The 23534-nt window shown below is 43.7% G+C and overlaps 1 protein-coding gene across 1 annotated transcript in view; it reads left to right on the top strand.

Moving 5' to 3' along the window:
* Positions 1-23534, top strand: part of LOC133341831 (chloride intracellular channel protein 5-like) — a 39433-nt gene that overhangs the window by 5070 nt on the left and 10829 nt on the right. Inside the window, 2 exon segments of the mRNA XM_061550603.1 lie at positions 2436-2545; positions 9529-9654. Coding sequence (XP_061406587.1) covers positions 2436-2545; positions 9529-9654 — 236 coding nt within the window.

Genomic DNA, 23534 nt, shown 5'->3' with positions numbered 1-23534 from the left:
GTAGTCTCTTCTATTGAAACAAAAACTTCAGCGAGATGCGTGCGTCTGTTTGTCGGCCACACTCGCTGTGTGAAGCCAGGAGACAAGTCATGCTACTAAAATGAGCTGTGACCGCAAGCAAAGCAATATGAGCCGGCGGCACTGCGATATGAATTCACCATCGCACAGTGCGCCAACTGAAAGCCTATACAATCCGGAGCCTCGTGAATCCCAATGCAATCATTAGCCATTCGTGTCTTTGAAAGTCTGAAAATATAAAAATCCAATGCTCATCCCTAGTATAGGCTGTACATAGCTTACTTTGACTTTCGGACAACAAATGTCGTTTGTTAGATATCTTTGAAAGCTTTATTCTGGGGGGCGGGGGCACATGAACAGGCATGTAAATTTAAATTCAGTGTCATGACTATATCGAAAACGACTTTACAGTTACATGAAGCTCAAAATCAGATGGGATGAGGGTTGTGCCATTTGGCAGACGACTCAAATTATTTTACAATGCAACCAACTTATTTCCCACCCCCTGCTTCAATGTTGTTTTAGCCCGGTCGAGATACTACACTATATACATGATGCATGAACATTGACGAAGACGCTCACGGCAGTTGCTAAATAAGCTCGTCGACCAAGAGCCCATCATTGGGTCCCCCATGTAAGGACGCGGCGGTTGTGGGGAGGGGAATAAGAGGCAAGTGTCTGGAGAAAAGGGCCCCAATTCCACAAAGGGGCAAGATTGAACTTTCTTTGAGGAGTCCGGGCCAGGTTCCCCACCCGACTTCATCCCAACCCATGTCACCTTTCTTAACCACCCTGGGTAGGATGGGGGCTGACGACAACAGAAACACGGCCTCAAGCCCCAAAGACAGAGCAGTCGCAGAGCAAACTCACAATTATTTAAAGCAACATTTAGTTGTTGTTATTGTTGTTACCCAGGGATAAATGAACAAGGTACAAAAAAGTGTGGCAGGAAAAAAGCACACACACGCGCGCGCTTTTGTGTTGTTGTTTGAAACTCATGGCTTCTCTGGCCTGCATTATTTTTCTGTTTTTATGGGGGGGATAGGGAGAGTTTCTCATTTCTCATCATATATAAATTTGAATACATGCGTTTTGAAAAAAAGTTTTTGGAACGGTCATTACCACCCTTTGTGAAGTATCTGTGGGTAGTCCAAATTTGCCGTGTTACTTATTAATGTTCTCTGTACATGGGCAACATATAGGTATTATTTTTTACACCGTTGCTGAGCAAAGGCCTCCATGTTCAAAACAAGTGACAAATAAGTGGCCAACAAACAAACGCATCATATTGACCGATAAATAATACAGACGTGGTAGTAGGTTTTTACCCTTTTAAACTGGTACAAAACTGACACCTTTATTCTAAAGGTGTCAGTTTTGACATTATAAAGGTGTCAGTTTTGTACCAGTTTAAAAGGGTAAAAACCTACTACTATATTTTGCCATTGGTAAAAGAAATCTCATAGAATACAGACGTGGGTTTGGGCGCGACGCTTGGCGAGGAGAGAAGATAGGCAGGTGGTCGACGTTCACGAAGACGCGACAGCCGAAGCAGGCTCAAACACCTGATGGTTTGTCCGCTAGAGAGAATTAAGCGATGAAATCAGAACCGGCCCTAGACCTTTGGGGGCCCTAAGCAAAATTTGGTTGGAGGCCCCTTTGATGTATGATTTTTTTCACCCACTCGCTAGCAGTGACTCTAGGGGGCCCTCTGCTGGCCACGGGGCCCTTTGCAATTGCAAGGGTCGCTTAGTGGCTGGGCCGGCTCTGGATGAAATCAACTAGATGGGTCATCACAATGCAGGACCACGAGCGATGGCGACGGCTTGGGAAGGCCTTCATCCAGCAGTGGATTTATCATGGCTGACGACGATAACCAATGATGATTGACGATGATGTAAAAATGATAATGTCCTTTTTTTTGCAAGCTGTCATCGTCCCCTCCGTGTGGTGGTTGTGGGTAGTCATAATTCGTTGTGCGTGTGTATTTGTGCTGCATTCAATGCCGAATTAAGTTAGTGCGGGGCCTGTAGCTTATGTTATAAAGGGTCGCCGCTTATGTTATAAAATAAATAAATAAACCACATAAATATTAAAACGCAAATTTTTACTTGCGTAGTAAAGTAATTGTATTTTTTCATTTGCTATACGGCCAGATAATACGACAAATCGTTAACCTTAAACACCAAGTCGTTCATAAAAGTTGAAGGCAGTGTAGTACTATAGTAATAGAGCAAGTGCAGATTCACTAAACCGGAATTGATAGCGCGGGCCCTTGAAAGTGCGGGGCCCATAGCATATGTAGCTACTTTTGCTACCAAGATAATCCGGCACTGGCTGCATTGCTGAATTGTTCTTTGTATTCCAGACGAGTGCGTGTGTTGCAATACATTCGAATGCCTTCTGGTGTTTTCCAGGCTGGAAGTGATGGAGAGACAATTGGAAACTGTCCCCTGTGCCAGAGGATCTTCATGGTGCTCTGGCTCAAGGGGGTTACCTTCAACGTCACCACGGTCGACATGACAAAGTAAATGCTCGCACCACCCACCACTGCAAACCGCGCACATGCGCTGCACATTCGCCCGTAAGTTAATTACATTGAGTTGGCGTTGGCTGGGGGAGGGTATTTTTACTTACGTTCAGTCAAGCAAAACATATGCAAACGTTATTTTGAAAACATTAACTATTACTTCACTGTGAGTCATGTTGACCGATGTGACATCAGAATAGAAAGCGGGCCTCGACTACATTCCATAAAAATACAAAGATAAAGATCCCCCGTATAGCCATAATAGACTTTTGGAGCAAGTGTTGTTAGTGAGCACCTATAAAGGCTGGTACGGCACACAAGGGGGTGGGTGGCCAACACCACGCCCGGTCGCCTTTGCCTCCCCAGTGGCGATGTTTTTACACATCGCACCAGGTACTCATTTGCAACCTAGGAGAGGCCCAGGACCAGTTCAGATAATTGTCACTGATGTTGGCCATGAACAGGAATCGAACTCGGCTCGTCGGGTTCATTGCACGGCGTGCTAAGCGCTCCACTCCCGTTCCCCGGTCCTGGACTACATGCCACAAACACGTTCACACACACACATCAAACTAAACACATCACTGCCCGTAACTATATGTGGTCTTTATCAAAATAAAGTATTTCGCTGATAAATTTGTAACGTACACAAATTTAATTTAAGAGGGACATTCAGAGGACGCGAAGGACACTCACACAATGAACTTCACCATCCGAAGCAATTTTCTTACGTTTGTATACCACTGCGTCCGCAGCATTTTAGTTACTTATCGGTAAAGACATCACGTCCGTTGGATGTCATCCCAGTTCAAGTTTTCGACGGACCATTTCCTTCCCGCTTTTCAAAGGAAAGTTTTCGACTTCATTTTTTTTCTCTCTCTCCCCGCTGAAAATTCCGGAAAGCCCATCCCATTAAAGCGCTGCAAAAAGGAAAACGATTCGCGTGTATATATATTTTTTTCTAGAGTAAATGTTCCCTTTCTGATGTGCGGCCTTTTTAAGTGCCTCTTAGCATCTGCTTCTGAGTGGACTGCATATCCGCCCCTCTTATTTGCTGTAGGATGCTTTGGTTTGTTAGACAAGGTCCTGTTTGTAAACTGCTAATGTTTTCTGCTGAATTTGTGAAGCGGATTTTGTAAAAATGTAGAACTTGTCTTTTAGCTGCCCTGTTTTATATTTCGTTATATATACACGCTTAGAAAATATAGTCATATACTAAATACATTATATGCAGTATTAACCATGAGGTGTTTGACACTTTGCCTCCCGTAAGAGTCACTGAGCATGGTTTTATACCTCAGGTTAAATAATGTGAGGTGATACACCTGATCTGTAAAATACTGCAGTATTTTTAGCATGACATAAAATATCTCATGCAGAAAAAATGCCATGAAATTTGAAGCCACAGTATATAACATTTATTGCAAGATAAAATATAGGTTATATTCTACATGTGTTTGTTTGTCCAGGTGTGAATCATAGGGTGTCACATTTATTTTTAACGCAGTAAATAAACTAAAACATTTGCTTCCGGTACAATTCTGTAAATACAATGTTTAGTTTACCAGTTTACTGTATTTGCAACCCAAACGTGTCTCAACAGGCTAACATTGATCAGTTTTGGGGATGTTTTCCCAATTCCACGTTTTCCTTAGTATTTGCTTGCGGGAGTGGAGCGGTGGCGCTGCGGTTAGCACGCTGTGCTTTGAACAAGGCAAACCAGAGTTCGATTCCCAGCCATGGCAAACATCAGTAGCAGCTTGAACCTAATACGGTCCTCGACTGCCCCCTCACCAAGACTGCACTGACCAACGCTGATGAAGTATTGTCAAACAAACCCCCTTGTCGAGCAATTAATGAAGGGTTGCTATTTTATTACTTATTAAAGCATATCATAATCTACTGGGCATGGTGTCATATACAGTTCTGCGATATGCAAACACAAAGAGTTAATTAAATATCATGCAGTACAGGGTCATGCGTAATTTCTTTGTGATGTTCATGTCTGGCCAATAGAAGATATGTCTCAACACAAAGTGTGGTCTGCCAACTGAAGGCTCAGCACTCTACTGACGTTCCAAGTTTATTAAGTGTTCGTGTTTTAGTAGTGAACGCAGCCACCAGCGCCCTGTGCTGTTGCATTCTTTGGGAACATTATCACAAGCTGTTTACTAACGGTCTTCCGTTTGTGTGCGTGCGTTGATTGCGTACCACTGGGATTTTGTCTTCGTGGCCATGAGATTTGGGGGCACACGACGAGGCTTTAACGAGCATCGCCCATCTCTACCGCCTTTCCCCGTAATTGCGACGTGTGCGTACAGTAGCAGCTTTTCACTCGAAGTGTCAAATCTAGCACCAGGCTGGACAAAAGTATGAAGAATGACAGGTCGTTAAAGACAGTGCTGCTCGCATGCCAGAGTCCTTCCCACTGCTAGTGTGTGTGTAAGCCACTGTGGCATCACCCACTGTTTCAACTGCATACCAACGCATTTCATTATTCGTAGCAGTTTTACTTTAAGGGAAAACCGATATAATTTCGGGAAGAGGGCTCGGTTTTTGTTTTTACGCAAGCTAGATAAGCAGTTGATATGCTTTTATAAGACGACGAAGCAAACTCTTTGCGCTTTACAAATCCATCCGCATCTAGTTTACACAACAAAGGCTTATTCCGAACAGCGCGCTTCAGCCGCACCGAACCTCACAAAATAATATTCAGGGCCTACCTTGGCTCTTCCCACCCTCAACCAGTATATATACAAGGACTGTTTTCTTTGAATGTATCTCACTTGATACAGCTTTCGTGCTGTGACGGTTCCACCTGAAGACGGAAGCTTGTGTTGCCTCCGAAACGTCGTGATTTTTATTTTATTTTTATTTTACTTTTATTAATTTAAATTTTTTACCTACGTGACTTTACCGAAAAAACCTAGGAATATATATCATTCCTGTTGACCGTGGACAGCGTTGCCACCCGTATATTATGAGTGCAAAGGTAAAAGTGATGTCCTGCTCAAGTAATCAAGGAGGAAGTGCTCATATCCTGTTTACAGCCCTGAGCCAGCAGTAGACATTCCACATCCCTGCGGCAGGAGTGATGCTCTCCATACGACAACCACTGCTGACTTCCTTAAAAGGTGGTACTCATTTTAATGATCTGTCGAAGGATGATGGGCTAAAGTCAACCCCCAACCAAGATTTGAACTCACGACCTTCCGCTGTGAGTCACTCGCTCTAAGGTTGAACCAGTTGGCTGGGTAGATGATTTTTACTACGCACAGCACGTATTGCACGTGGGTCTGCTCAGCACTATTTCGACTCTCTTTGACTCTGTGAATAGCCCCTTGTGTGATTTGACGCTTTTATACCCCCGAACACAAATCGGCCAGCATACGAGACTTTGAAGTGCATCACTTTAAACCATAGGTCGCAACCGGGTACCCGATACCCGTACCCTACCCGATACCCAGCTACCCGTACCCGGCCGGGTATGGGTACGGGTAGCCGTTTGCGACCCTGGTGCGGCCGGGTACGGGTAGGCCGTGAGTCACTGGTGAGTAGCCGTTTGTCACTCATTTCGGGTAGGGTACGGGTATGGGTAGGGAACGGCTACCCGTACCCGGCCGGGTACGGGTACGGGTACCCATTTGCGACCCTGGTGCGGCCGGGTATGGGTAAGGAATCAAAACCCGTTTGCGACCTCTGCTTTAAACGCATGTTTCTTGTCCATACTTTTTCTTGTCAAACTCAAAGGCAGCTACCCAAACTGCACACGCATACAATCGCACAGAACGCGGTCAACGATTGCAGTTGTACATTAAAAAATAAAACTGTTGGGAAGGTACGAACTTAAAGGCCGAGGTTTACGGTGGAACATGTGAGAATGAGTAATCACAGCCATGCCCCCGGCACAAGTCACGTCCACATGTGACCTCCCAGTAACGACAACAAGGGAACAAAAACAGGAACCACAACTGTTCCATCACCCTCATCATCCCCTCTCCTAACACGAGTTAGGGGAAATCCACGCATCTGTACATTTTCACACGCCCATGCTGATATGTCTTGACTTGTGGAATGGCAATGAGGACATTTCTTTTAAATATCCGCCCGACTGATAAATATCCTCCCAAATTCCTGGAATGGGATATATGAAAGTATATTGTTAAACGATATACTTTATTGTGTTCTCTGGTATATCTCTTCCGTGGGTTTGCATAATTTTGTCTTTTTTAAGTGGACAATGTAAAATGCACAGAATTCATCGGTCACTTATGAGAAACGTTATTTTCATTGTTTACATTTGTTCCCAGCTGTCCACGTTTGTTTTGCCAGTGCTAACCTGAAAGCATAAATGGTTAAACTACAAACAAAATGGACATGTGACCAGAGGCGTAGCTAGGGGGGGGGGGCAGGGGGGTACACGTGTCCCCAGGCGCCAAGGTAAAGGGGCGCCAAAATGAGGCTTATAACGTTACGTTTTAACTTATTGCGGCGGGCGCGGCAGCCTGAAACTACTGCACAAATCTACACCTCAACCTAAAAGTTTATACATCCCGCCACACACAGCCTACATGTCAAGTAATTACATTTTGGTATGTGATTAAACGGGGTGGGGGGGGGGTTGCCAATTTTATATCCTAGCTACGCCACTGCATGTGACTTGGAACCAGCTTGCAAAGAGCTGGCTTAATATTTGTTAAAAAAATAACCAGTAATGAGCAGGTTTGGCTTTAATGGCTTTAGTGTACATTTATTCTTCTTCCTCGTGTGGCGCATATGACATGAGGGCATATGACATGAGGACGTGTCACCACATTGCGCACACGTTTATGCATGATAGTCACAAATGCAGCAGTATAACCCGTGCCTCCTGTATTGGCATTCTATTAATAGATCTAACAACACACATATATAGCCTTAACAGACTGTAGAGCTAAATTATTTTAGCGAGCAGCACCTATTAAGGCTGCCACTGCATGCGGTTGGCCAGCACCACGCCCAGCTGCCTGGCTTTGTCTGCCCAGCACTGATGCTTAACCACCACACCAGGTACTCATTTAAAGCTGAGTCGACCTAGGGGAGACCCAGGATGGGGTCACAAACACCAGTAAGGCACAACTCTCATAATTCCTTGCATGCTTGTCATGTGACTGCCACATCGCACGTGCAGTACAATGCGCTCAACATTGAGTCAGTCAGTAGCTCAAGAGCTAAACGTTTGGTCGTTATCTTTCAGCCAACATCTCAAGAAGAGTTTAATTTGGTAATGTAACCATCTCAACAAGCAGTAGGGCAAACAAAGAGGCAACTGTGGGTTTTCTCATCGTTTACATAAAGTGCTTTATTTGAATCACCTAAAGCGTCCTAATGTGAGATGCACTGGGCCTCAGCTGCCTTGAGTATCACCGAAGTTGGAGCACCATGACATTTAATTTAAATGAAGGAAATATGTTCTAGTTATTAGGAATACAGTACTATATTGCATTAATTCTAGACACAGCATATTACGTGTACTCTAAATGACAATAAGAACGTGTAGCCCCTTATCAAGCCACTGCTGGATGAAGGCCTCCTCCCCAGGCCGTGTTGGCCATGGGGAATGTTTTCGCCATACTTCTCCATGCTGGTCAGTGTGGGTTGATGAAGGGGGCAGCCAAGGACTGTGCCAGATATCCCTGACCATCGATGTGCGTCGTGGCTGGGGACTGGCCTTGGTCTCCAGTTGCAGAGCGCAGTGTGCTAATCATTATGCCATCCTGCAACCTCCACTCTAAATAATGTATTGGTTCATTCCCTAAAAAATATTTCGATTTAAAGCTGTCGTGACTGCAGGGATTCATCTTCTTGGTTCTTTCGGTAAAGTCACGTAGAATGGAAATAATAAAATAATAATAAAACATAATCAAATAATTCTCACGACGTTTCGGCCACAACGCAAGCAGCCGTCCTCAGGTGGAGAGCAGGTCTGTCGAGTGGACAGAGTCTGAATGACACACGCCAGGCTTGGAGCGACTATTTAAGCTGGGATGGACAGACCTGCTCTCCACCTGAGGACGGCTGCTTGCGTTGTGGCCGAAACGTCGTGAGAAATATGTTTTAATTTTATTATTTTATTATTTCCATTCTTCGTGACTTTACCGAAAGAACCAAGATGAATCCCTAAAAAATTGTTAATATTTTCCCATTATTACCTGACTTTGGCATCAATAGCCTCCTCAATATATATGTAATGTCATAGGATATTCAATGTCAGTTTAGAAGCTTCATAGACTGGACAGCCTCAGCACTTTTGTGAACTTTGAAATGGAGTGCTTTTATCAATAGAGGTTGAAATCAGTGACCCCTAGCCCTTAACATGAACACACAAGCCGTGGTCCACCTAGCAACCTCAGTCATTAACAAGACTCAGATCACTGAACCAAACGTTTTGTTGTCTCTGCAGTTAATAATTATTAAAGAAAGATAGGTTTGCATTTGTTTATGAAGTTTTAGGATTCCTATTGTCATTACTTGATGATTGTGGATGGTCCCAGCCTGGTTACCAATGATGACCATGCAAAATAATAACATCAAATTAAATTTGGATCTTAATTTGGCTGATTTTGAACTCTGAGAATTAAACATATTGGTTTGACTGTCATAGGGCAGGTAAACAGCACTCTGATATGGCAGAGCTGGTGGGAATTTACTGCCCCCCCCCAATATCCACATCCCTGAGCCGCTCTATAGCACCACTGCTCTACAAGATATCCGAACGGACTCTTTATTTCATCACATAACGCAATTGGGATGAAATAGGGTCCAAGAGAAAACGACAATGAACATATAAACAAAACTGACACCTTTTTACAAGGAGTCATGTTTGTATAGACCGCAATACCTGCATATTTTTACTGGCAAATGAGGTTCCCATAGTTCTCCAGAGTATTCCATAAATTCCATGCACATTTCGTTTTTGCCCAAAACCTGTGCACCTGCAGGAAGCCAGCGATCCTACGCTCCCTGGCACCTGGATCCCAGCCTCCCTTCCTGACCTTCAACGGGGACGTCCGCACCGACTTCATCAAGATCGAGGAGTTCCTGGAGGAGACTCTCTGCCCCCCGAGGTGAGCATTCACACACGAGCTGATGATCCACTGCTAGATGAAGGCCTCCCCCCCCCCCTCCCGCACGCCGTCAGTGTGGGTTGGTGAAGGTGGGTAGCATAGATTTAAACTATTAAACAATTTTTTACCAGGTAACGCCCACTGAGCTATATAGCTCTTTTTTTAGATGTGCCCTGGCTACAAATGATAGTTCGACGACGTGGCTTATCACGTGGAAATTTATAGCAGCCAAATACTCTAAAGGCATGTTTCTAAATGTGGAGGGAAAAACCAGAGGATCCTGATAAAAGTCCACGCGACAATGGGAAGAATATGCAAACTCCAAATATACAGGCGTCAGGATCGAACGCATGACCTCCTGTATACCAGGCAAGATAGTTAACATCACACCGATGTTGAGAGCATAAAAGTACAATTACATTACCTTATGCTACCCACCATTTAGCCTCTTAGCATATGGATGGTCACCCATCCTAGCTTTGTCAAGGCTCAAACCTGCTTGGTTTCTCAGATTTCATGAGATTGGGCACGTTCTGCTTTTAGGCCAACTGATGAAGATATCCATTCACAACGATCGTATCTTGTAAGGCATTCAAAGTTTACCCTTATGTTTCCATTATTATTTACGAATTTTACGTAATATTATATGTATAATAGGTAAATATGGGACTAACACAAAGGCAGCGAAGTTTATTTCGCATCTTTTTCTGAAAGCCTTTGCCCAGCCCGATGTGTGGGTACAGCTCTGACTCGGTTTCTTTTTGAGCATTGCGGTGTCTTTTTTAGGCCCTAAATGCAAGATCATACATCGAAGTTGCGCAGCCACGCCAATTATGGACCTATTAAGACACGATGTGGCTCAGAATTTCATGTTGAAACAAAACCCTTTGCAAATATTCCAAAGTAATAAAAGGGCCCACCAAGAAAATAATTAATTCATCTTGTGTAGATGTCGCTGGCTGGTTCAGAGTCCAGAGCAATGAGCCAGAACCGCTGAGACACTGGGTTAAAATCTGGGCAGCCGCCCACGATTAAACTGGCTACTCACGTGCCGTGAGCTCATCGTCCTCAACCCAGTCACCAATTGGCAAAACAAATTTAGCCTTGCGGCATGTTTGGCTAGATTCCCAGCTCTTAAAATAAAAGTAAAATATTGGTATGACTCCCATGTGAAAGTCTCATTATAAAGAGCATGAGAAAATGCAACTATTACTGTGTAAAGGGTAACTAATCCACTTTATTAATTTCTTTGTGATAGGTCCAGTGCAAAATCTCTTTTGCAGGCCATTCTCTGACACGAGGCAAGCTTCTGTGTGCGTTTTCCAAATGGATTATTTTGTCTCATGATGTGATTCCGACACGGCAATCGGAATACATTGGAGGGAAAAAATACAATGACATTTTCTTTCATGTACATTTTGAATCTTCCCACTTAAAACATGTTACAAAAATTTTTCAAAAGTACTTATTCAAAAATGTAATTTCTGACTCAGCCATGCAGTTACTAATTAAAGTATACCCACTGTGTATTCAAGTCACCATACATGAACTTCCGCTTCTTGACGAACCAAGACTGCGGTTCTGTCAATATCTGCAGCCCACCAAACCATGTCCTAATGTCATCGTCACTTCCCGTTTCCTTTGTGTTCCTTTTGACTAAACACAGACCAGCTGTAATATCGGAAATGTGTTATTGTGATTCACCAAAATGGAAAATTTTTAGTGCAAGCCACACGTAAAAGGAAAACCACATTGCTTTGATTACTAAATAATGTGTTCAATGTTACTGTGTACTATAAACATATTTTATAGCATAACACATGATTTAGTTATGAACATGTACATCATTATCAGCACAAAGAATAACCCTAAGTCAAAAGCATCTGTCCAAATGAAAATGTGACAATGTGGAATCTGGGTGACACTGGAAAACGTGCATTTTCAATATCGCAGAATTCTGCAATCTGAAAAGGAATAGCTGACCGTATATTTCACAGTCAATTGATGCAGAAAATAGTAAGTCCACTGTGCTCAGAGTTTAAATATAAAGTATGAAAGTAACCCCCTACATTACTAACCATATCTTGGCAGTTTGGGTAGTTGGATTCCCAGCCATGGCCACTTACATCAGAGCGAGTCATATATTAACCGGTCTTGGGCTCTCACTCGCCGACCCACACTGTAACCAGCTTGGTGAAGTATGGCCAAATGAACCCACTGAGCGGCACAGCTTGGAGAGGTATACACATAGCAGTGGGACTGACAAAAATGTGTAACATCAAGAGTATAATTAAAAAGTATTGTTCAGAATGCTGCTGAGTGCTATGTGAATTTTGTATTACCCAGGCATGAATATTATGTATTCATGGTTAGCTCTGCACTGATACCTCCATTGTTGCCAGTCCACCACTGGATGAAGACCTCCCCAGACCGTGTGGATCGTGGGAGTTATTTGACAATACTTCACCACACTTGGATAACAACGTAGTCATTTTAAACTATCACTTTCACCACGCGTATATGTTCAGCATATTGAACTGAGCCCTCACGATTTCCTAGCATCATTCATGGTTAAGCAGTGTACACTTATATTTGCGTGACCTTTAATTTAATTGTAGGTGTTATTTTAGTGCACAAAATATCCAGCACAGTTTGATCGTAACATCAAAGTGAAGGTTCAATGGCTTTTGTTGCCATTGTTGCCAATGTTGCCAGTGAGAACAATCGTCTACAGCAACAGCAATAATTCAGTAGCTGTAACTGACAAGACTCGGGCCAAATTTAAATGTCACCTGTGAAACCACCCTTGAGATGGAGAATCTCATTTGCGATGTTGTCTATGGTGTAGACACGTAATAGTGCACGTATACAAACAGTTTAAACATGCAAACACGTATTACATAAACAAACATACATACGCGTGTCTACTTGCTAAAGGCAATAGCCTTGTTCACTCCATTTAGCACGCACACTATTCTGCAGTATATTTGTTTTTACCCTGCCTGCAGTTAAATGCTTTTGAGTTAACACAACATTGGAAGCCACCACCCAAAGATCAACAGTGGATAGAACATGTCGAATGATGAACGATGGTGATATCCAGCAGTAGATTGACAAAGCACTGTAAAATGTATTCCTCACAATGACTAGCTATAGAACCCGTTGCACTGTAATGGAATATACGAGTATTTGGCTGCTACAAATTTACACGTAATAAGCCACTTCGTTGAGCTATCATTTGTGGCCAGATCACTTTCGAAAAAAATCTACATAGCTCAGTGGGCCTTACCTGGTAAAATAAAACATCGTTTTGACAAAGTTTAGTTTAAGGCGACGACTCTTATCACAATCTTGTAACCGGAGCACGAGACAATGTTTATTGTGATGTTTTTCTTTCTATTCTCCATGATTTTAAAAAAATATTCTGGCCAAAGAATTACATTAATAGGTGCACAAATGGCAAATTTAGATCAATCTTAAATGCACCGTGTCAGCCTTCTGCATTTGTTACTGCCACCTTATTACTTCCCTTCTACGTGACTTTACCGAAAGAACCAAGAAGATGAATCCCTGCAGTCACGAAAGCTTTAAATCGAAATATAGTGGCGCTATCTGTTGTCTTTAAAACTGCTTCTTCCGCCGTTTCAATTCAAGTCAATGTTCATTTGTCACACGGACAATTCCGTTTAGCCAGTTACTTGGCTAGCTCCGGTGGCAATGGCTGACAGCAGCCAATCGCAACAGAGTTACAGTTGGGGTGTAGAGGAGCACATCCGTTATACCAGTCAAACGAAGACCTCACAACATTCCTCAAACAGCCACTACCTGACAACAGACACACCACACAGTGCAATGCATTTGTAGATAGAAACTGGAGAAAACAACACCTCAATTGAAAGCTTCTGCACGTGTGTTACTCACCATTCTCTATTCACCAATTAAATCTCGTAACGCTCTGCTTCCTACAGCTATGTGAGATACGGACCCGTCGCTTTCACTCTGTTCGACGACCCGTTGAGGAAATGGATGGTCATTAGAAAGCACTGGGGTATCGATAAAAGCATGAAGGAATCACCCCCTGTTGCAGTGCGCACATGATTTAGCGATGCCGCTGCATAGGAAGTGTGGTGCAACCACGCACAATTAACAACAACAACAACACAAAATCAACACATTCGTCAGCGACAATGTCACCTTACAATGGAAACATGTGATAGGCGACGTTTCGGACGATGTCCTTTCTTCGTAAGCACGTGAGAATATACACAGCTGTGCCAAGGTCTGGCTCAATAAACACTCGTGTAGATTGCAGCCTGAGCATCACAGGCGTGCCACTCGGAACGATCAATAACGGCAATGTAAGCGGCGATATCGGCTCCCGTTCGTGGACACACCGCTCGTGTTTACCTTGGTGCAGAAAGAATTGGGTGAATTTGAGTTGAGGTGGTTGAGAAAGTAGCGTCTTTTATTAACTATTCGGGGCTTCATATTTACTTTGTCGGGGGCTCTGACAACTGTCCCGTTGATGTTGGGAGAGAGTTTGGTTCCTCAATCCCTCCGAGGTTTATTCGGTGGATAGCAAGTCCGCCTGTCAACCAGCCGGGAAACCAGAGGTCGCAACCGGGTACCCGATACCCGTAACCCTACCCGATACCCGGCTACCCGTACCCGGCCGGGTAAGGGTATCCGTTTGCGACCCTGGTGCGGCCGGGTACGGGTACGGCTAGACCGTGAGTCACTGGTGAGTAACTGTTTGTCACTCATTTCCCAACGTCTTGTCTCTTCTCACAATTCAAGTTCCTAGAATCAACCCACCCGCGCCTGCAACATGGCTTCATCCCAGAGGTCGCAATCAGGTACCCGATACCCGTACCCTACCCGTACCCGGCCGGGTACGGGTACCTGTTTGCGACCCTGGTGCGGCCGGGTACGGGTAAGGAATCAAAACCCGTTTGCGACCTCTGCGGAAAACTCGAGGCATGGATATAATTTTTGTTAATAGTATAAGATGATAATGAAACGTACTATGGAAGCCCTTGTTCATCCAATGCTGGATGAACGCCTCCTGGGAGTCGTTTTGACCATACTTCACCACACTGGTCAATGCTGGTTGTGAAATGTTGGGGTGTGCAGGCGGAGTTCAGATATCGCTCGCCATTGATGTTAGTTAGCCTTGGCTGGGAATCCAAACCACTGTATCACCACTACCCTCATTAAATGCCTCGATTATATCTGTCAAATATGTGATACATTGGTTATACCTCAATAGGCAATTTTGGCAACGAAAGCATGTTGATAGTGCATTCACCACATCACATACTTACATTAATTTTAACTAAATTCTGCTGTTTAGAATGGATTAACATTCTTTTGAGATTTTAAGACTGTTTATCATGCAAAAGCATGCAAACGCGCGATCAACGATCAGTGTAAACATTCGAGGGACTTTAAACATCAGAATTATTAGTTTTATTTTTCATACGTAAAAAGTATGATAAAGGTGATAATCACATTAGAATTTTAATATGGTACATTATCCGTTACGAGCGTGAACCAGAAGTTAAACATGGCAAAAAAAAGATGTATACAGTAAAATCTTGGATTGCGAGCATAATTCGTTGCGGAAACGTGTTTGTAATCCAAAGCACTCGTATATCAAAGCACTCGTATATCAGTTGTGATCACGTAACGCTCGGCAGACAAAGAATATACACGTACTACTCGTATTGCAAGACCTCGCTCGTTTATCAAATTAAATTTATTTAAAAAATGTGCTCGTCTTGCAAAACACTCGCAGACCAAGTTACTCGCAATCCAAGGTTTTACTGTATTTGATTTGTTACAAAAAATATATTTTCTAAGTTATAAACGGCATGTACAAAAATAGACTGCGAACAACATTTGCGTCCTACCCACTGCGAAACCGCAGCGTGGCTGAGCAAAAAAAAAACTGGCTTTGCACGCTCGTCCCCCTCGTGCGAGTGGCACAACATCGGGGGAGCAATGCGATGTTGGGTGGGGGTGCAGCAGCACGTGCAGCGATTACTCATCGTGTGTTATGTACATCGGCGAGGTGTTGTCCCACAGTATTGCCTACCGGGCAAGTGACGTTACAAATGTATCCGCGGCTTTTAACAAAACGCAGCAAAGACTGAGACAGAAGCATGGGCAGGGGGGAGCGTGAGTGGGGGGGGCGCGTGAGCGGGGAGGGGCATGGGCAGGGGGGCGGGGGAGAGCATGAGCGGGGGGGGGGCATGGGCGGGGGGGGCGGGGGGGCGGGGGGGAGCATGGGCGGGGGGGGCGGGGGGCGGGGGGGGGGAGCATGGGCGGGGGGACCCGGGAGGGGGGTAAGGGGGGCACGGTGGGTAAGGGGGAGGGGGGGACGCCTCGCCCAAACTGGACACCTTTAACACGCTGCTGTGTGCGCCTGATGATGCTCGTTGTAATTACTGCCGAAACGTCAGGCTCGAATTGTAAACGTTCTGGGTTTTACTCTCCAACACAACCGGCGCGTGCTGTCCTCGTAGCGAATTGCCACGTTTTGTTTACGTGACAAACCTTTACTAATTGACTGTGTCGGTGGTGGACACCTTCATAAAAAAAATTCAGTAGTTTACAAATAAGATTTCAAAAAATAACTCAATTATATGCAACCGCGATGCCTTATGCGAGCGACAAAGCGAACCCTTGCACCGATCATCCTCCAAATACAGAAGTCAAACTTCGCCTACGGACAGAAGTAACCCAATGCGGAGCGGCTGAATGGAAACAATTCATGTTGATATTGTACAGGCTGCTCCAATGTCTAAACAAATTGTAATTCAAACACACGGACTGCGCGCACACACACACTGGAATGGCCACGTATCTCGGATTTCAGTGCAAACGGGGCTGCCGAGCTCGCAAAGCGCCGACCCGCGGGGGGACATCGCGGGTCACCGGTGTTTCACTCAGGTTGGCCACGTTACGGCACCAAAGAATCTTCTTGGTTCTTTCGGTAAAGTCACGTAGAAGGGAAGTAATAAAATATAAAAAGAAAAAATTAATTTATTTTATTATATTATTTTATTTCGATTTAAAGCTTTCGTGACTGCAGGGATTCATCTTCTTGGTTCTTATTGTTTTATTATGTTTTATTTTTATTATTTTATTACTTCCCTTCTACGTGACTTTACCGAATGAACCAAGAAGATATATTATTTTATTATATTATTTTATATTATTTTATTATGTTTTATTTTTATTATTTTATTACTTCCCTTCTACGTGACTTTACCGAAAGAACCAAGAAGATGAATCCCTGCAGTCACGAAAGCTTTAAAATCGAAATTTAGGCAGCAAAGAAGTTCAGCGCACAGCATGTACACGAACGTACGTGCGTCGTACGTTCGTGCATCTCTCCATCACGCGCACCCCACCTCAACTGCTTTCTGTCGTAGTCGTTGTACACATTTGGGCAAAGGCCATCAACGACGCGCTCACGTGCAAGGATAATAAACCAGACAGAGGATGAACTTCACGATCAAACAGGAGCGGAGGGCAGTGATGGTTAAATTGTCGTGAAATAAGCCCCCGAGCTCAGTATCTTAATTGCATCCAGGGAAAGAGGGATGTTACGGCAGAAGGCTCCTTTTAAGTCTCAGACAGGCTTGTTATTTCACGTGAGTTTTGCCCCCACCTCCCTTCTATTACGGGGACAATTATAGCCCTGGTTGTTGTAGGCTATGCAAGGAGGAGAAAATGGACTCAAAAAAGCGTGCCCTGTCATTGAAAAAGTACCCCAACCAAAAAAAACTGCGCAGTTTGCAAGGGGCAATTGCATCTGGTTCCCTGAAGGCCTGTTAAATATTTTCATGACATGTTAACTGACGTTCCGCTCCCCGTTGAAGACATCACAATTATGTTCAAAGCGAACGGTGAAATTAATCATGGTGTCTGATAATACTTAAGTGGAGGCTAACAGGATCTCTGATTTTGCCAAATTTCCCTACTTGATAAGTAAAATGTGTTTTTCAGCCGCGGAGGCTGTCTGGATACCACTGTTGATGAGATGTAACCTTTTTCTTCTTGGTTCTTTCGGTAAAGTCACGTAGAATGGAAATAATAAAATAATAAAAATAAAACATAATACAATAAGTATATTATTATATTATGTTTTATTTTTTTTTATTTCCATTCTACGTGACTTTACCGAAAGAACCAAGAAGATGAATCCCTGCAGTCACGAAAGCTTCAAATCGAAATGTAACCTTCTATCAGCTTCTATGGCTTATTTCCCCCCTTCCTTTGCTATTCTCTCCTCATCTATTTCCCTCCATCACAGCCAGGGATCGTTTAGAAAAAACTACCAACTTGTACTTTATTACTCGATAGCGGTGAATACCCGGGCGAAAAAGGCAGACACACACATGTAGTTACACACACAAATCGACTGACACACACACACACATAGAGTTACACACACCTGACACACACACATGTAGTTACACACACAAATCGACTGACACACACACATGTAGTTACACACACAAATCGACTGACACACACACATAGAGTTACACACACATATCGACTCACACACATATCGACTCACACACACATCGACTCACACACACATATCGACTCACACATACATACACAAAGAGGCCAGTGACTTTTTATTGGATGTGTCCGGTACGTTCCAAATTTAGACACAATATGCCACATACTTAATCCAAACGCCACCACACCCTTCCATCACTAAGGCGACTCCGACATTTGAAAACGTGGCTATTCTGAACCCTGTGAGTAACCAGCTATCATCGGCCTTCTCTGACGTAAATCAATGCTGAAATAAACTAAGAGGGAAACAATGTGGCCTTGCCTTGCCCAGCCCCTGCCTATCCCCTGCCCATCCCATAGGCTACAGAGTGTCTTACTACGATTGACTCTTTTTATATTACCAATGAAAGTCCATCGAGCTATACAGCTCTTTTTCAGTAGCGACCCAGACAAAAATGAAAGCTCAATGAAGTGGCTTATCGCATTATTTAGAAATGTGGAGGGGAAAACCGGAGGACCCAGTGAAAAATCCAAATATACAGCAGGCATCAGGGTCTGGGAACGAACCCACGACCTCCTGTATACCAGGCAAGGTAGTTAACATGTCACCATAATGGGCCATGTAAGTAGGAAAACAATAACAGTATTCCTAAATCATAACAAATCATAATCAAGAAGCAACACTATTTCCTAATAATATGTAATATCACAAGTTATTTGGTGACTAAAAAGTTGTAGCTATAATAATAAGAAATGCTGAATCATGTAAAAAAATATATATTGTAATAATACTTTACATAAGTGTCCTATTGTGGTGGATAAGCTGAGGATCAAACCTTGTGGACTCGGAACATTGCCAGGTGGCTAAGACGTCTACCGATTGGCCAATTACCTTGGGCAGCACTTTTGATGTCGACGTTCACTTCATTGGAATCCAGTACAACCGGTGTGGGGACATTGGCCTGACAATTAACTCCCATCACAGAGCCTCAAATACATACAGAGATTCATATACTGTACGTACAGATATTCAAGTTTCGTAGTTTTGTCATTTTCTTGTTGGCGCAGCAATCCGCGTGCTACATTATGAACCCAGCGTGCCCGAGTTTTTGATTCGCAGCCACGGCTAACATCAGTGGCGAGTGATGTCTAAAGCGGTTTGGACATCCCACTTGACCAATCCGCACTGGTCAGCCGAGGGAAGTATGATCATATAACCCCATTACTAATACGGCATGTGGAGGGAGCCCTTTATCCAGCAGTGGATTAGTAGAAGGTTTGAAAATTACTATTATTTCCTCGTGAAAAAATGTGAATGGATGACTAATGACTAAAACGCCTCTTGATATTTACGGGAAATGAACATTATATGCAGTGCTGAACAACAGCTGATTACACTTTGGTAGTATCAACACTTCAGTTAGTGTCAGTGGGCATGCCGCAAACTTTACATTAATGAACCACTTGGTACTTAATGATGAATTGATTCTTTAATTAAAAATAGGTTTATTATACTCTTTGGGTCTTTCGGTAAAGTCACTTTCGGTTAATTAATTTTGCCTTTGACATTTGTATGCAAATTATGGTGATAACAATTATTTACTACGTGTGCAATTCATATTCAAATTTATACAGCAAAGTTAAGTTAATGGGCCTGTGAAACTGTAAAAAACAAGGCTAAAAATAGAAATCGTATTAACCACACCACTGGCATCTCTTAGTTTCCATCATATATAATCCCTGTGAGCAGTAGTTCTGTCACACTCTAACACACTAGTGTGCCGAACTCGTAACTAATTGGCATGTTCTGTTTACGTGACAAACCTTACGAATTTGCTGTGTCGGGTGGTGGCTTTAACGAGACATTTATATTGACGTGATCTAACCCCCCAAAAAAACCTCTATCGAATAATATTGGTCACGAAAGCCTACCGCGTGTTGAAACAGTAGTCTTGCGCTTAGTACAGATCAGGAGCCAAAATAAAAGGGGTGCTCCAGAACTCCCTCTAGTGAAGGCCCTTTGGCCAGCAGTGCCGTGAGCGAGCAATTTCAGGGCTGCACCTTTACCCATTCATGAGCAAGAGCTACAGGAGAAGTTGGCGCTTAGGGTGAAGATAGGCAGATGGCTCGCCGGCACGGGGCAGGCCCTCGCCGCAGCTCTGAGATAGTGTCCAAGCGTGTGCGGTTGCACAACCGACCCCGCCACACGCGCACTTGTCACATTGGCGCTTCAAAACCATTTGCCCAAAATAGGGACTATTGGTACCACCAACGGTGGCACATGCTAACGATTATTTTCTGGAAAAATGCTATCTCTCGATCACGTGTTTGTTCGATTGCAACGCCACTGTGGTAGCTTTTCGTGGGAAATATGTTGTTTCAGAAGAGTATTCGGCTGCTATAAATGTCCACGATAAGCCACTTAATTAAAGCTATCATTTTTGGCCAGGTTGCTACTTAAAAAGACCCTTACTTGGTAAAATAAAAATAGCGTCTAGTCTTTTTAACGGTATTGCAGCACAGATTTGTAATTTAATATATAGAACATAATGTTTAGGGGAAATTTAAAAAAAAATTACATTAAACATCCATGGAATATGAAAATATATAGGAAGTGTGTCCATAAAGCAGGTGGTATATTTCTGACACACTCTCTGCCCACATTGGGTGGATACTGCTGCTGGTGGGTATGAGCAACAATTGCCACGCCAGGTGGTACTGACCAATCACCCTTGGTTCGTGGGCTAAACTGACGCTGTTGGCCCTGGTAACAGAGGCTGTCACTCTGGGTGTGGCTCACTAGAGCCCTTCAAAGCGTTCTTGAGTCACACTGATGCTCGACAGTCGCACAGCTGACGCCAAGTGCGCCCAATACTTTGTAGTTTTCACGTCTCGGCAGCACGGGAACACAAAAAACCACATCTCGTGGTGTCATGTAAAACCACAATTTAAAACTGCCGTCATTATTATGACAAATAATGCGTGCATATTTGTTGCCACTGCCACAGACGTGATCACAATAGAACTCTCGCATCACGTGTGCTGCATGTTTCAACTTACTTGACCTCTGATTCTGAAAGGGGTGCAATATATAAAGGTCAAGGATCAAACGTTTCACTTCGTTTTATTTCAAGAAGTCAACAAGCAGCAAGTGGGAGTGGTTTTTAAATTCAGGGGTGACTCGTTTTAGCGGAACGTGGGTTAGAAAGTAGCCTCTAACTAGCTACGCTTTATGCTATGAGGTTAGTTCAGAAAAATAAAACAGTTATTTTTATAATGCCAATTGTTTATCTGGCAAAGCCTCCGTGAGACTCAAGACTGCCTTTCAGGAGCGTCCTCCTGCATTGGAATGTTTGTCGAATACGACGAATGAGTGTTTTGATTTCGTGAGGAAGAAGCCACAAAAGTCTGCTTAGAAATCCCATACAAGTGGGGGGAGGGTGCAACTCAACACCTGCCATCCTTGGCCACTCCACAGCACTATGCCATGCCAACAAAACTTGCCAAACGCCAGTGGTGATTCCACACAAATACTGAAGGTGCACGAACAATTGCTTGGCTTCTGAGATCTGATGAGATCGGGAAGATTCTAGGGGGTGATTGGGCCACGGACAAAGTTGAAGCACTGTTTATGTGTTGGGCAAGTGAAATCTTGTGTAGATTTCAAAGCCACATTATAATGTGGTTACATTTTACTTACTAACTAAAACACAGCTAACCGGTGGTCAAGTAACTTCACTTACTCTACTTTTGTGCGACAAGAGAGAGTCGTGGGAACAGGAGAAAGTGAAGGTCTTGAGACTGGACTTAGAAACACGGGCAGAAAAGCAGCAGTGCAGATGGTCAGCGGGAGGAAGTTCCAGACCTGTAGGTACCAGATGAGAAGAAGCAACGTCCCACAGAGTGAAGGCTGACTCGGGGATTCAACAAACGGCCTTGAACGGTGGTGAGGAGTGCATGTGAAGCAGCCTAGAGTGAGGTAAGAGGGGAGAGAATTTGAATATCCACAGATGATCAAATAACAAGCACTACAACAACATCGAGATCAAACTAAGAGTGAAAAATGCATTATTAAAACATGCAAAGTTGCATTTGTTACAATAAAGTGGTGGATAAAACTACTTATATATGCACACATTGTATGTCTGAGAGCTGCACGTATGAGTGTAGTGCTTAGCGCACTGCGCTATGGACCTGAATACCCCAAGTTCAATTCCCACTTACGACCAATGTCCAGTTGGGAATATTTGAACTGCTCCTGGGCCTTCCCCTAGGTAGACTCAGCCTCATAGTGAGTGAGTCTGTGGGGCAGTGGGTTCAACGTTAACACGGGGGGGGGGGGGGGGCGGCTAGGGGTGGTTCTGTGGCAAACATCATTATTGTGTGTCGTCCCGGCCTGCATAGGTGCTCGCTAACAGCACTTGCCCCAACAGCCTTTTAAATCCATAAGAGGTGTTTTTGTTGGGTTAGCTCGCGTAAATATATAAATGTGTCGTTAAAACCCGCCACCACCCGACACAACCAACTAGTAAGCGTCGTCACGTAAACAGAACGTGCTAATTCGTCACTAGTACAGCACACCGGTGTGTTGGAGAGCCAAGCCACAACATTTACATTTTAAATGATATACGGGGGATCTTGGTTTTGGTGTGTAGCATAACATGCAATGCATATTGCTATCTGTTTATTTGATCTCATGTTTTATTCAAGTGAAGATAGGCAGCTACAGGACAGTAATGTATTATCCTGTATTCTTTACCGAAAGGGAGTTTTTAATGCGTGCGGTCAATTTTAATGCACTAGAATTTGGGCGCATTGCGCCTCGCTCATCGCCCCCACTGATGTCCTCTTCACCCCCCCCCCACCCCAATTTGTACAAGGTACTACTGACTCTAATGTATGTAGGGTGTGTAGGCATGCATTTCTTGTGTTACAAGAAATGTCTTTTTTGCGGGGAATTAAGAACGAATTTGGGGGGGTCGACAATTTTTGTAAACCTGTTGGATAAACTTTTAACCCCCGCATCTCGGGGGGAGGGGCTTGGGGTCCACTTTCTATAACTTTTTTGTTGCAGGCCTTCTGAAAGGCTCTTTCAATTCAGTTGACGGACAAACGGAACGCCAGGATTTCATAATGGATAATGAGTATTGGGCTGTTTTCAAGAATATGCCCCTGTTTCTAGGCTGGGTACAACATTTTTTTATTTTATAAAACCCCAAAAATGTATTTGTGAAGAACATTGAAGACGATTACACAACAAGTTGCGCCACAAATACAGTAAGGGCAGTATAGTGCCCACCCTTTCTCACAACGACCCTCTCATGGTGCGGTACATTCTA

Source organism: Lethenteron reissneri, chromosome 12 (assembly GCF_015708825.2).
Source record: "Lethenteron reissneri isolate LAM-NWPU_2019-01 chromosome 12, ASM1570882v1, whole genome shotgun sequence".
In the NCBI taxonomy this organism is placed as follows: Eukaryota; Metazoa; Chordata; class Hyperoartia; order Petromyzontiformes; family Petromyzontidae; genus Lethenteron; species Lethenteron reissneri.
The sequence above is the reverse complement of the archived record's forward strand: the minus strand, read 5'-3'. Positions and strand labels throughout refer to the sequence as shown.